This window comes from Salmo salar, chromosome 05, assembly GCF_965601325.2.
Source record: "Salmo salar chromosome 05, fSalSal1, whole genome shotgun sequence".
In the NCBI taxonomy this organism is placed as follows: domain Eukaryota; kingdom Metazoa; phylum Chordata; class Actinopteri; order Salmoniformes; family Salmonidae; genus Salmo; species Salmo salar.
In genome coordinates this window covers 90,706,079-90,722,017 of record NC_138295.1, presented here as the reverse complement: position 1 = coordinate 90,722,017, position 15,939 = coordinate 90,706,079, and the positions used below count along the sequence as shown (strand labels likewise).

Sequence of the window (15,939 nt, the reverse complement as noted above, 5' to 3'; positions counted from 1 at the left end):
AGGAAAACATCTCCTAACCATGAGGAAACCACCACATCTACCCAGTCAGGAAAACATCCCCTAACCATGAGGAAACCACCACATCTACCCAGTCAGGAAAACATCCCCTAACCATGAGGAAACCACATCTACCCAGTCAGGAAAACATCTCCTAACCATGAGGAAACCACGACATCTACCCAGTCAGGAAAACATCTCCTAACCATGAGGAAACCACGACATCTACCCAGTCAGGAAAACATCCCCTAACCATGAGGAAACCACATCTACCCAGTCAGGAAAACATCTCCTAACCATGAGGAAACCACCACATCTACCCAGTCAGGAAAACATCCCCTAACCATGAGGAAACCACGACATCTACCCAGTCAGGAAAACATCCCCTAACCATGAGGAAACCACATCTACCCAGTCAGGAAAACATCTCCTAACCATGAGGAAACCACATCTACCCAGTCAGGAAAACATCTCCTAACCATGAGGAAACCACATCTACCCAGCCAGGAAAACATCCCCTAACCATGAGGAAACCACATCTACCCAGTCAGGAAAACATCCCCTAACCATGAGGAAACCACATCTACCCAGTCAGGAAAACATCTCCTAACCATGAGGACACCACCACATCTACCCAGTCAGGAAAAAATCCCCTAACCATGAGGAAACCACCACATCTACCCAGTCAGGAAAACATCCCCTAACCATGAGGAAACCACGACATCTACCCAGTCAGGAAAACATCCCCTAACCATGAGGAAACCACGACATCTACCCAGTCAGGAAAACATCCCCTAACCATGAGGAAACCACATCTACCCAGTCAGGAAAACATCTCCTAACCATGAGGAAACCACCACATCTACCCAGTCAGGAAAACATCCCCTAACCATGAGGAAACCACCACATCTACCCAGTCAGGAAAACATCCCCTAACCATGAGGAAACCACGACATCTACCCAGTCAGGAAAACATCTCCTAACCATGAGGAAACCACAACATCTACCCAGTCAGGAAAACATCCCCTAACCACGAGGAAACCACCACATCTACCCAGTCAGGAAAACATCCCCTAACCATGAGGAAACCACGACATCTACCCAGTCAGGAAAACATCCCCTAACCATGAGGAAACCACCACATCTACCCAGTCAGGAAAACATCCCCTAACCATGAGGAAACCACATCTACCCAGTCAGGAAAACATCTCCTAACCATGAGGAAACCACGACATCTACCCAGTCAGGAAAACATCTCCTAACCATGAGGAAACCACATCTACCCAGTCAGGAAAACATCTCCTAACCATGAGGAAACCACATCTACCCAGTCAGGAAAACATCCCCTAACCATGAGGAAACCACATCTACCCAGTCAGGAAAACATCCCCTAACCATGAGGAAACCACATCTACCCAGTCAGGAAAACATCTCCTAACCATGAGGAAACCACCACATCTACCCAGTCAGGAAAACATCCCCTAACCATGAGGAAACCACGACATCTACCCAGTCAGGAAAACATCTCCTAACCATGAGGAAACCACATCTACCCAGTCAGGAAAACATCTCCTAACCATGAGGAAACCACATCTACCCAGTCAGGAAAACATCTCCTAACCATGAGGAAACCACCACATCTACCCAGTCAGGAAAACATCCCCTAACCATGAGGAAACCACGACATCTACCCAGTCAGGAAAACATCCCCTAACCATGAGGAAACCACATCTACCCAGTCAGGAAAACATCTCCTAACCATGAGGAAACCACATCTACCCAGTCAGGAAAACATCTCCTAACCATGAGGAAACCACATCTACCCAGCCAGGAAAACATCCCCTAACCATGAGGAAACCACATCTACCCAGTCAGGAAAACATCCCCTAACCATGAGGAAACCACATCTACCCAGTCAGGAAAACATCTCCTAACCATGAGGACACCACCACATCTACCCAGTCAGGAAAAAATCCCCTAACCATGAGGAAACCACCACATCTACCCAGTCAGGAAAACATCCCCTAACCATGAGGAAACCACGACATCTACCCAGTCAGGAAAACATCCCCTAACCATGAGGAAACCACGACATCTACCCAGTCAGGAAAACATCCCCTAACCATGAGGAAACCACATCTACCCAGTCAGGAAAACATCTCCTAACCATGAGGAAACCACCACATCTACCCAGTCAGGAAAACATCCCCTAACCATGAGGAAACCACCACATCTACCCAGTCAGGAAAACATCCCCTAACCATGAGGAAACCACGACATCTACCCAGTCAGGAAAACATCTCCTAACCATGAGGAAACCACAACATCTACCCAGTCAGGAAAACATCCCCTAACCACGAGGAAACCACCACATCTACCCAGTCAGGAAAACATCCCCTAACCATGAGGAAACCACGACATCTACCCAGTCAGGAAAACATCCCCTAACCATGAGGAAACCACCACATCTACCCAGTCAGGAAAACATCCCCTAACCATGAGGAAACCACATCTACCCAGTCAGGAAAACATCTCCTAACCATGAGGAAACCACGACATCTACCCAGTCAGGAAAACATCTCCTAACCATGAGGAAACCACATCTACCCAGTCAGGAAAACATCTCCTAACCATGAGGAAACCACATCTACCCAGTCAGGAAAACATCCCCTAACCATGAGGAAACCACATCTACCCAGTCAGGAAAACATCCCCTAACCATGAGGAAACCACATCTACCCAGTCAGGAAAACATCTCCTAACCATGAGGAAACCACCACATCTACCCAGTCAGGAAAACATCCCCTAACCATGAGGAAACCACGACATCTACCCAGTCAGGAAAACATCTCCTAACCATGAGGAAACCACATCTACCCAGTCAGGAAAACATCTCCTAACCATGAGGAAACCACATCTACCCAGTCAGGAAAACATCTCCTAACCATGAGGAAACCACATCTACCCAGCCAGGAAAACCTCCCCTAACCATGAGGAAACCACATCTACCCAGTCAGGAAAACATCCCCTAACCATGAGGAAACCACATCTACCCAGTCAGGAAAACATCTCCTAACCATGAGGACACCACCACATCTACCCAGTCAGGAAAACATCCCCTAACCATGAGGAAACCACCACATCTACCCAGTCAGGAAAACATCCCCTAACCATGAGGAAACCACGACATCTACCCAGTCAGGAAAACATCCCCTAACCATGAGGAAACCACGACATCTACCCAGTCAGGAAAACATCCCCTAACCATGAGGAAACCACATCTACCCAGTCAGGAAAACATCTCCTAACCATGAGGAAACCACCACATCTACCCAGTCAGGAAAACATCCCCTAACCATGAGGAAACCACCACATCTACCCAGTCAGGAAAACATCCCCTAACCATGAGGACACCACGACATCTACCCAGTCAGGAAAACATCTCCTAACCATGAGGAAACCACAACATCTACCCAGTCAGGAAAACATCTCCTAACCATGAGGAAACCACAACATCTACCCAGTCAGGAAAACATCCCCTAACCATGAGGAAACCACCACATCTACCCAGTCAGGAAAACATCCCCTAACCATGAGGAAACCACGACATCTACCCAGTCAGGAAAACATCCCCTAACCATGAGGAAACCACCACATCTACCCAGTCAGGAAAACATCTCCTAACCATGAGGAAACCACATCTACCCAGTCAGGAAAACATCCCCTAACCATGAGGAAACCACGACATCTACCCAGTCAGGAAAACATCTCCTAACCATGAGGAAACCACATCTACCCAGTCAGGAAAACATCCCCTAACCATGAGGAAACCACATCTACCCAGTCAGGAAAACATCTCCTAACCATGAGGAAACCACAACATCTACCCAGTCAGGAAAACATCCCCTAACCATGAGGAAACCACAACATCTACCCAGTCAGGAAAACATCTCCTAACCATGAGGAAACCACGACATCTACCCAGTCAGGAAAACATCTCCTAACCATGAGGAAACCACATCTACCCAGTCAGGAAAACATCCCCTAACCATGAGGAAACCACAACATCTACCCAGTCAGGAAAACATCCCCTAACCATGAGGAAACCACATCTACCCAGTCAGGAAAACATCCCCTAACCATGAGGAAACCACATCTACCCAGTCAGGAAAACATCTCCTAACCATGAGGAAACCACATCTACCCAGTCAGGAAAACATCCCCTAACCATGAGGAAACCACCACATCTACCCAGTCAGGAAAACATCTCCTAACCATGAGGAAACCACATCTACCCAGTCAGGAAAACATCCCCTAACCATGAGGAAACCACATCTACCCAGTCAGGAAAACATCCCCTAACCATGAGGAAACCACGACATCTACCCAGTCAGGAAAACATCCCCTAACCATGAGGAAACCACGACATCTACCCAGTCAGGAAAACATCTCCTAACCATGAGGAAACCACGACATCTACCCAGTCAGGAAAACATCCCCTAACCATGAGGAAACCACCACATCTACCCAGTCAGGAAAACATCCCCTAACCATGAGGAAACCACAACATCTACCCAGTCAGGAAAACATCTCCTAACCATGAGGAAACCACATCTACCCAGTCAGGAAAACATCCCCTAACCATGAGGAAACCACGACATCTACCCAGTCAGGAAAACATCCCCTAACCATGAGGAAACCACATCTACCCAGTCAGGAAAACATCCCCTAACCATGAGGAAACCACGACATCTACCCAGTCAGGAAAACATCTCCTAACCATGAGGAAACCACATCTACCCAGTCAGGAAAACATCTCCTAACCATGAGGAAACCACATCTACCCAGTCAGGAAAACATCCCCTAACCATGAGGAAACCACGACATCTACCCAGTCAGGAAAACATCTCCTAACCATGAGGAAACCACATCTACCCAGTCAGGAAAACATCCCCTAACCATGAGGAAACCACATCTACCCAGTCAGGAAAACATCTCCTAACCATGAGGAAACCACAACATCTACCCAGTCAGGAAAACATCCCCTAACCATGAGGAAACCACAACATCTACCCAGTCAGGAAAACATCTCCTAACCATGAGGAAACCACGACATCTACCCAGTCAGGAAAACATCTCCTAACCATGAGGAAACCACGACATCTACCCAGTCAGGAAAACATCTCCTAACCATGAGGAAACCACATCTACCCAGTCAGGAAAACATCCCCTAACCATGAGGAAACCACAACATCTACCCAGTCAGGAAAACATCCCCTAACCATGAGGAAACCACATCTACCCAGTCAGGAAAACATCCCCTAACCATGAGGAAACCACATCTACCCAGTCAGGAAAACATCTCCTAACCATGAGGAAACCACATCTACCCAGTCAGGAAAACATCCCCTAACCATGAGGAAACCACCACATCTACCCAGTCAGGAAAACATCTCCTAACCATGAGGAAACCACATCTACCCAGTCAGGAAAACATCCCCTAACCATGAGGAAACCACATCTACCCAGTCAGGAAAACATCCCCTAACCATGAGGAAACCACGACATCTACCCAGTCAGGAAAACATCCCCTAACCATGAGGAAACCACGACATCTACCCAGTCAGGAAAACATCTCCTAACCATGAGGAAACCACGACATCTACCCAGTCAGGAAAACATCCCCTAACCATGAGGAAACCACCACATCTACCCAGTCAGGAAAACATCCCCTAACCATGAGGAAACCACAACATCTACCCAGTCAGGAAAACATCCCCTAACCATGAGGAAACCACCACATCTACCCAGTCAGGAAAACATCCCCTAACCATGAGGAAACCACATCTACCCAGTCAGGAAAACATCTCCTAACCATGAGGAAACCACGACATCTACCCAGTCAGGAAAACATCCCCTAACCATGAGGAAACCACGACATCTACCCAGTCAGGAAAACATCTCCTAACCATGAGGAAACCACATCTACCCAGTCAGGAAAACATCTCCTAACCATGAGGAAACCACATCTACCCAGTCAGGAAAACATCCCCTAACCATGAGGAAACCACATCTACCCAGTCAGGAAAACATCTCCTAACCATGAGGAAACCACGACATCTACCCAGTCAGGAAAACATCCCCTAACCATGAGGAAACCACGACATCTACCCAGTCAGGAAAACATCTCCTAACCATGAGGAAACCACCACATCTACCCAGTCAGGAAAACATCCCCTAACCATGAGGAAACCACATCTACCCAGTCAGGAAAACATCCCCTAACCATGAGGAAACCACATCTACCCAGTCAGGAAAACATCTCCTAACCATGAGGAAACCACATCTACCCAGTCAGGAAAACATCTCCTAACCATGAGGAAACCACGACATCTACCCAGTCAGGAAAACATCCCCTAACCATGAGGAAACCACATCTACCCAGTCAGGAAAACATCTCCTAACCATGAGGAAACCACGACATCTACCCAGTCAGGAAAACATCTCCTAACCATGAGGAAACCACCACATCTACCCAGTCAGGAAAACATCCCCTAACCATGAGGAAACCACATCTACCCAGTCAGGAAAACATCCCCTAACCATGAGGAAACCACATCTACCCAGTCAGGAAAACATCCCCTAACCATGAGGAAACCTACATGAACATCCTCTCCAACCCAGGCCTCAGAGTGAAAGCAACATATTTGAAGTGTGTACATTATGGAGAGGCAGTGGGGTTGTGTGTACCTATATACATTTCTGGAGGGGATTTTAATGGTGTGGATATTCCTCAAGTACACAGTCAGCACTTACACATAGTGGCACAGTTTAACATCGGAGGGTCATAGAACTGACCGCCCCGAAACTGTCGACCCACACGCTATCCATATACACTGACTCTCACACACACACACACAACACAAACACAAACACACACACACACACACACACACACACACACACACACACACACACACACACACACACCCTCTGTGTCTTCCTTTCAAGTCCCTCTCGTTGTTGGTTCTGCAGGTCATTAGTCAATGTAATTACTTCCTGAAACATTCCATTTAGACTAAGTGAAAACCGGAGTAAACCAGGAAACAGTTCCATCAATCCATCTTGTCAGTGTGATTTCTGTTCACTGGTGATGACATGTGAATGTGGCCTATGAATTACATTTGACATGCCATGTAGTTTTAGAAAATGTTTGACTTACTTTTGAATGCTGGGTACATGGGTACGGTGTTAGTGATGAGGACTGCATCAAATTTGCCGTCTTGGGTCGGAGCCAGCTCTAAAGATATAACAGAAATGGTGGAAAATCAAGGTTTTAATGTACAGTACAATTTAGATGGCCTCAAGTCTTATTACTGTGTTGTAAACTACAGTACATCAGCTGGGTGTTCCAAAGGTGGTCTTGAATGAACCAGGCGTACATCAAGCTGGTACAACCAGCCACTGGTCAACAATCTGACAGGAGAGAACATTGAGGACCTACGTGGAGGGTAGAGGAAGGCGAAGGAGATCTGTTTGTCAGCCTTGTAGTTGGAGCAGGATTGGCTGAAGGCCGGAAGGATACGGATGTCTGGTCTGACACAGTTAGTCAGATGCTCTGGTAGAGGTGTTACTTCAACCTGGAAAACACATCACAACGTTAGACCACTGTAGACTGGAGTCAACGTTAGACCACTGTAGACTGTAGTCAACGTTAGACCACTGCAGACTGGAGTCAACGTTAGACCACTGCAGACTGGAGTCAACGTTAGACCACTGCAGACTGGAGTCAACGTTAGACCACTGCAGACTGGAGTCAACGTTAGACCACTGCAGACTGGAGTCAACGTTAGACCACTGCAGACTGGAGTCAACGTTAGACCACTGTAGACTGGAGTCAACGTTAGACCACTGTAGACTGGAGTCAACGTTAGACCACTGTAGACTGGAGTCAACGTTAGACCACTGTAGACTGGAGTCAACGTTAGACCACTGTAGACTGTAGACACTGACAATACACTAGACCAGGTCTCTCCAACCCTGTTCCTGGAGAGATAACCTCCTGTAGGTTTTAACTCCAACCCTATTCCTGGAGAGATAACCTCCTGTAGGTTTTAACTCCAACCCTGTTCCTGGAGAGTTAACCTCCTGTAGGTTTTAACTCCAACCCTGTTCCTGGAGAGATAACCTCCTGTAGGTTGGGTTGGAGAGCCCCGCTCTAGAGACTATAATTAGACCACTGTTCAAATTAGTAGTGAACATAAAGTACTGACGATGTATGTACCAGTCCATGGGTTTATCTTGAGAGGATTATTGAATGAGCTATTTTCCCTTGTCAAACATCAGTTATAAACTCAGTGTGTACAGTAAATAGCATATAGCTAATATCAAAATAAACCATGTATGAAACTTGTAAGCTGTGTCCTGTATGACATACCTGTTTGGAGACGGTATAGGACGTCCATAGGGGCATAGAGAGGGATTCACTGTACCCACTGATATAGTCACTGTGGTGTAGGATGCTGTATTTAGTACGGAACAGAACTGCAGGTCGACCATGAGGGAGGTTCTTGCTGTCTGGAAGAGAAGACAATAATCCTAAAAGCTGGTAACAAGACTCTGGAGAGGATATTCAACAGTAATATGACAAATAGGACATAATACAACCCTTTACTGACATGTCTATGTAATAACATGTTAATAACAACATTGTTGGTGCAGTAATTAGTGTTATTACACAGGTATCAGCATTACTACTACTGAGGCATAAGACCAACGATATGGACCAGAGAGAGACGTACCATCAACAGCTTGCATCAGTCTCTGATTAAGCTCTTCCACTTTGTTCTGTAAGAGACAGAGCCACAGTGACTCCAGGTTATAGCCTCTTACAACGGGGACTTTCAAAGCTCTCTGCCCCCTATTTTTTGAACGTAACTGCAAAAGATTGAAGGTGAAAATCTCTTGCAAAGACATGTATAATCTCTGCAGAAGCAAGATGACTTCACAGACAGAAATAAGAAGAAGAGGGAATCAAACAAACAAGCATGAGAACGTGTAGCAGCAGCTATGGATTACAGAGACAACAATCAGTGGCAGACACAGAAACCAGTTTAGACACGTAAAATACACAACATGTAGTAATGCCTAGTGCTACAGATGTCAGTCAGGTCATAGATCAAACACACACACAAAACAGATCAATATAATAACAAGTCATCTATTTCTTGAGATGCAGAAATCATTCTGATTTACTTTTTTGAAGCAAATATCAAGTTGATATAAAAACCAAAAGCTTCAATATCCATCTGTCTACGGCTGTGAAAGCCATAAAAATACAATCTCATTCTAGTTCTGTGGTGGGAGCCATAGAGATAAATACAGTTTCTACAGTATCCATCTCTAGAGTGAAACAGTATCCATCTCTACAGTTTCTACAGTATCTATCTCTATAGTAAAACAGTATCAATCTCTACAGTAATACAGTATCAATCTCTATAGTAAAACAGTATCAATCTCTACAGTAATACAGTATCAATCTCTACAGTAATACAGTATCAGTCTCTACAGTAATACAGTAATACAGTATGAATCTCTACAGTAATACAGTAATACAGTATCTATCTCTACAGTTTCTACAGTATCAATCTCTACAGTATCTATCTCTACAGTTTCTACAGTATCAATCTCTACAGTTTCTACAGTCTCAATCTCTACAGTATCTACAGTATCAATCTCTACAGTATCTATCTCTACAGTTTCTATCTATATAGTGATACAGTATCTATCTCTACATTTCTACAGTATCTATCTCTACAGTATCTATCTCTACAGTTTCTACAGTATCTATCTCTACATGATGCACTATTGTAAAGTGGTTGTTCCACTGGATATCATAAGGTGAATGCACCAATTTGTAAGTCGCTCTGGATAAGAGCGTCTGCTAAATGACTTAAATGTAATGTAAATGTAATCAGTTTCTACAGTATCTATCTCTACAGTTTCTACAGTATCTATCGCTATAGTGATACAGTATCTATCTCTATAGTGATACAGTATCTGTCTCTATAGTGATACAGTATCTGTCTCTATAGTGATACAGTATCTATATCTACAGTGGGGCAAATAAGTATTTAGTCAGCCACCAATTGTGCAAGTTCTCCCACTTAAAAAGATGAGAGGCCTGTAATTTTCATCATAGGTACACTTCAACTATGACAGACAAAATGAGAAAAGAAAATCCAGAAAATCACATTGTAGGATTTTTTATGAATTTATTAGCAAATTATAGTGGAAAATAAGTATTTGGTCAATAACAAAAGTTTATCTCAATACTTTGTTATATACCCTTTGTTGGCAATGACACAGGTCAAACGTTTTCTGTAAGTCTTCACAAGGTTTTCACACACTGTTGCTGGTATTTTGGCCCATTCCTCCATGCAGATCTCCTCTAGAGCAGTGATGTTTTGTGGCTGTCGCTGGGCAACACGGACATTCAACTCCCTCCAAAGATTTTCTATGGGGTTGAGATCTGGAGACTGGCTAGGCCACTCCAGGACTTTGAAATGCTTCTTACGAAGCCACTCCTTCGTTGCCCGGGCGGTGTGTTTGGGATCATTGTCATGCTGAAAGACCCAGCCACGTTTCATCTTCAATGCCCTTGCTGATGGAAGGAGGTTTTCACTCAAAATCTCATGATACATGGCCCCATTCATTCTTTCCTTTACACGGATCAGTCGTCCTGGTCCCTTTGCACAAAAACAGCCCCAAAGCATGATGTTTCCACCCCCATGCTTCACAGTAGGTATGGTGTTCTTTGGATGCAACTCAGCATTCTTTGTCCTCCAAACACGACGAGTTGAGTTTTTACCAAAAAGTTATATTTTGGTTTCATCTGACCATATGACATTCTCCCAATCCTCTTCTGGATCATCCAAATGCTCTCTAGCAAACTTCAGACGGGCCTGGACATGTACTGGCTTAAGCAGGGGGACACGTCTGGCACTGCAGGATTTGAGTCCCTGGCGGCGTAGTGTGTTACTGATGGTAGGCTTTGTTACTTTGGTCCCAGCTCTCTGCAGGTCATTCACTAGGTCCCCCCGTGTGCTTCTGGGATTTTTGCTCACCGTTCTTGTGATCATTTTGACCCCACGGGGTGAGATCTTGCGTGGAGCCCCAGATCGAGGGAGATTATCAGTGGTCTTGTATGTCTTCCATTTCCTAATAATTGCTCCCACAGTTGATTTCTTCAAACCAAGCTGCTTACCTATTGCAGATTCAGTCTTCCCAGCCTGGTGCAGGTCTACAATTTTGTTTCTGGTGTCCTTTGACAGCTCTTTGGTCTTGGCCATAGTGGTGTTTGGAGTGTGACTGTTTGAGGTTGTGGACAGGTGTCTTTTATACTGATAACAAGTTCAAACAGGTGCCATTAATACAGGTAACGAGTGGAGGACAGAGGAGCCTCTTAAAGAAGAAGTTACAGGTCTGTGAGAGCCAGAAATCTTGCTTGTTTGTAGGTGACCAAATACTTATTTTCCACCATAATTTGCAAATAAATTCATTAAAAATCCTACAATGTGATTTTCTGGATTTTTTTTTCTCATTTTGTCTGTCATAGTTGACGTGTACCTATGATGAAAATTACAGGCCTCTCATCTTTTTAAGTGGGAGAACTTGCACAATTGGTGGCTGACTAAATACTTTTTTGCCCCACTGTATCTCTATAGTGATACAGTATCTATCTCTATAGTGATACAGTATCTATCTCTATAGTGATACAGTATCTGTCTCTATAGTGATACAGTATCTATCTCTATAGTGATACAGTATCTGTCTCTATAGTGATACAGTATCTATCTCTATAGTGATACAGTATCTATCTCTATAGTGATACAGTATCTATCTCTATAGTGATACAGTATCTATCTCTATAGTGATACAGTATCTATCTCTATAGTGATACAGTATCTATCTCTACTGTGATACAGTATCTATCTCTATAGTGATACAGTATATCTCTATAGTGATACAGTATCTGTCTCTATAGTGATACAGTATCTATCTCTATAGTGATACAGTATCTGTCTCTATAGTGATACAGTATCTATCTCTATAGTGATACAGTATCTATCTCTATAGTGATACAGTATCTATCTCTATAGTGATACAGTATCTATCTCTATAGTGATACAGTATCTATTTCTATAGTGATACAGTATCTATCTCTATGGCTATAAGAGATGTGCTGTTCTGTAGCTGACCTTGTCATCACAGCTGCAGCCTAAGTCATCGGTCAGAGTAACGATGGGACCTGAGATGGTGGGTTTAGACACCTCCTCTGGCATGGTGGGCTTGTGGACCGGGCTTTTCAACAGGTGGTTCAGACTCCCATGAGTCCCGTTGTTAGGGGCAGGCTTCAGGCCAAGCAGATCTGTTCAATGAAGACGGACAATAAAGTATTGACTTGTTCTGATTACAGTAAGATCTCAAGTCAAAATGCAATACAACGTCACTGTCCATAACGTATGAGTATGGGCTGATGAATGCTACTGTATGCCTCCCTCAAATAAAAAATTATGAAGAAGCCTTACCACACATGACATTGTAAAGTTCAATGTTTTCAAAAACTGGCACTTTGGTCTTGAATTTAAACATAGGTCCATATCCAAAGAAAATAGTCTAAAGAACAGGAACAGGATGAGGTAATGATTAATCATTTATGGCAACAAGAACACTTAAATCAAGATGAGGATAAAACGAGCATACCTGCATGCTGTTTATCTTGTTGTCATAACCGTGATCTCCTGCAAAACCACATTTCCCAGGGTGCCTCTTTCCTCCTTCTGGAGACTTTCTGTAACAGACAGCATGAAACCAAAATTCCAACATCAGACAATTCATGGTTTTAATAATATTAACTATCTACAATTCCTCACCGGGATGACGACTATATGCAGCCTAAATAAACAGTCAAGGACATTGTGTCTGATTTTCATAACGTTTGATTTGATTCAAACCAGACCACACAGATTCAGCCCTACATACACAGTAACACACTGAAATCCTTATAGACCCAAGTATTATGGATTCTGTTTTTCCAAGGCCAACCTACACCACCACATTTCCCAGTAAAGCCATGTCATTGGAAAACAGACACTTTTTAATGAAGTTTGCATTAAACACTACAGTCAGTGGTGTCTGTGTAGGGGACAACCCACAAGCACGTAGAGCCTGAAATCACCAACGGCAGGGAAAACGGCAAACATTTCATTTCATTTGGGAATTTAATTTAAAAGACAGTTTTACTCTGCTAGCTGCAAAGCTGCAGAAGGGTAAGAATTTCTCACTCAGAAAGCATTAAGTTCACAACTCATGGTGCCAGCGATTTAAACTAGTCTATATCTTAGCAGGCAGGAGGAGAGATCTCAAAGATCTCTTTCATTGAGCTCTGTGGCCATGCCAACTCAAACAGGGTGACAACCCCATGGAGCAGGCTTATTCTGAACCAGCCCTCGCCTCTCTGTCTTTCAACCATTGATTTATTTTCAGTTGTCGTCCGCAACAGACAGACAGACATTACCTCATGTGTTTACACAGGGAGTGATAACTTTCCACTGGGTCTGACCAACACTGGGACTGATGATGACAAACATACAGAGTCTGTCCAGGTTCATGTTAACAGACACGGCCTTCTCCAGGAACAGGGTAAAATAGGACGACACCACCACCAATAGGACACCACCACCACCACCACCAATAGGACGACACCACCACCACCACCACCACCAATAGGACGACACCACCACCGCCAATAGGACACCACCACCACCACCAATAGGACACACCACCACCGCCAATAGGACACACCACCACCCCCAATAGGACACACCACCACCGCCAATAGGACGACACCACCACCACCAATAGGACACACCACCACCACCAATAGGACGACACCACCACCACCAATAGGACACACCACCACCACCAATAGGACACACCACCACCACCAATAGGACACACCACCACCACCACCAATAGGACACACCACCACCGCCAATAGGACGACACCACCACCACCACCACCAATAGGACACACCACCACCACCAATAGAACGACACCACCACCACCAATAGGACGACACCACCACCGCCAATAGGACACACCACCACCGCCAATAGGACACACCACCACCGCCAATAGGACACACCACCACCACCAATAGGACACACCACCACCACCAATAGGACACACCACCACCACCACCAATAGGACACACCACCACCACCAATAGGACACACCACCACCACCACCAATAGGACACACCACCACCACCACCAATAGGACACACCACCACCACCAATAGGACACACCACCACCACCACCAATAGGACACACCACCACCACCACCAATAGGACACACCACCACCCCCAATAGGACACACCACCACCACCACCACCAATAGGACACACCACCACCACCAATAGGACACACCACCACCACCAATAGAACGACACCACCACCACCAATAGGACGACACCACCACCGCCAATAGGACACACCACCACCGCCAATAGGACACACCACCACCGCCAATAGGACACACCACCACCACCAATAGGACACACCACCACCACCAATAGGACACACCACCACCACCACCACCAATAGGACACACCACCACCACCAATAGAACGACACCACCACCACCAATAGAACGACACCACCACCAATAGAACGACACCACCACCAATAGAACGACACCACCACCACCAATAGAACGACACCACCACCAATAGAACGACACCACCACCACCAATAGGACGACACCACCACCGCCAATAGGACACCACCACCACCACCACCAATAGGACACACCACCACCAATAGGACACCACCACCACCAATAGGACACCACCACCACCACCACCACCAATAGGACGACACCACCACCAATAGGACGACACCACCACCACCAATAGGACACACCACCACCACCACCAATAGGACGACACCACCACCAATAGGACGACACCACCACCACCAATAGGACACCACCACCACCACCACCACCAATAGGACGACACCACCACCAATAGGACACACCACCACCACCAATAGGACACACCACCACCCCCAATAGGACACACCACCACCCCCAATAGGACGACACCACCACCACCAATAGGACACACCACCACCACCAATAGGACACACCACCACCCCCAATAGGACACCACCACCACCACCACCACCAATAGGACACACCACCACCACCAATAGGACACACCACCACCACCAATAGGACACACCACCACCACCAATAGGACGACACCACCACCAATAGGACGACACCACCACCACCAATAGGACACCACCACCACCACCACCACCAATAGGACACACCACCACCAATAGGACACACCACCACCACCAATAGGACACACCACCACCACCACCACCACCAATAGGACACACCACCACCACCAATAGGACACACCACCACCACCAATAGGACACACCACCACCACCAATAGGACACACCACCACCACCACCACCCCCAATAGGACACACCACCACCAATAGGACACCACCACCACCACCAATAGGACACACCACCACCAATAGGACACCACCACCACCACCACCACCAATAGGACGACACCACCACCAATAGGACGACACCACCACCACCAATAGGACACCACCACCACCACCACCACCAATAGGACACACCACCACCACCAATAGGACACACCACCACCACCAATAGGACACACCACCACCACCACCACCACCAATAGGACACACCACCACCACCAATAGGACACACCACCACCACCACCACCCCCAATAGGACACACCACCACCAATAGGACACACCACCACCACCACCAATAGGACACACCACCACCACCAATAGAACGACACCACCACCAA

At 45.8% G+C, this 15,939-nt stretch overlaps 1 protein-coding gene across 2 annotated transcripts in view; it reads right to left on the bottom strand.

The window, feature by feature from the left end:
• LOC106573026 (autotaxin) overlaps positions 1 to 15,939 on the bottom strand; it is a 61,745-nt gene that overhangs the window by 19,616 nt on the left and 26,190 nt on the right. The window contains exons 16-22 of one of the 2 annotated variants that reach the window (XM_045719306.2): positions 12,763 to 12,850; positions 12,588 to 12,675; positions 12,258 to 12,427; positions 8,799 to 8,934; positions 8,435 to 8,574; positions 7,502 to 7,637; positions 7,220 to 7,297 (exon numbers count right to left, since the gene is read on the bottom strand). In XM_045719306.2, the coding sequence (XP_045575262.1) occupies positions 7,220 to 7,297; positions 7,502 to 7,637; positions 8,435 to 8,574; positions 8,799 to 8,934; positions 12,258 to 12,427; positions 12,588 to 12,675; positions 12,763 to 12,850 (836 nt within the window). The remainder of the gene's footprint in view (positions 1 to 7,219; positions 7,298 to 7,501; positions 7,638 to 8,434; positions 8,575 to 8,798; positions 8,935 to 12,257; positions 12,428 to 12,587; positions 12,676 to 12,762; positions 12,851 to 15,939) is intronic. The other variant, XM_045719308.2, reaches the window with a different exon arrangement.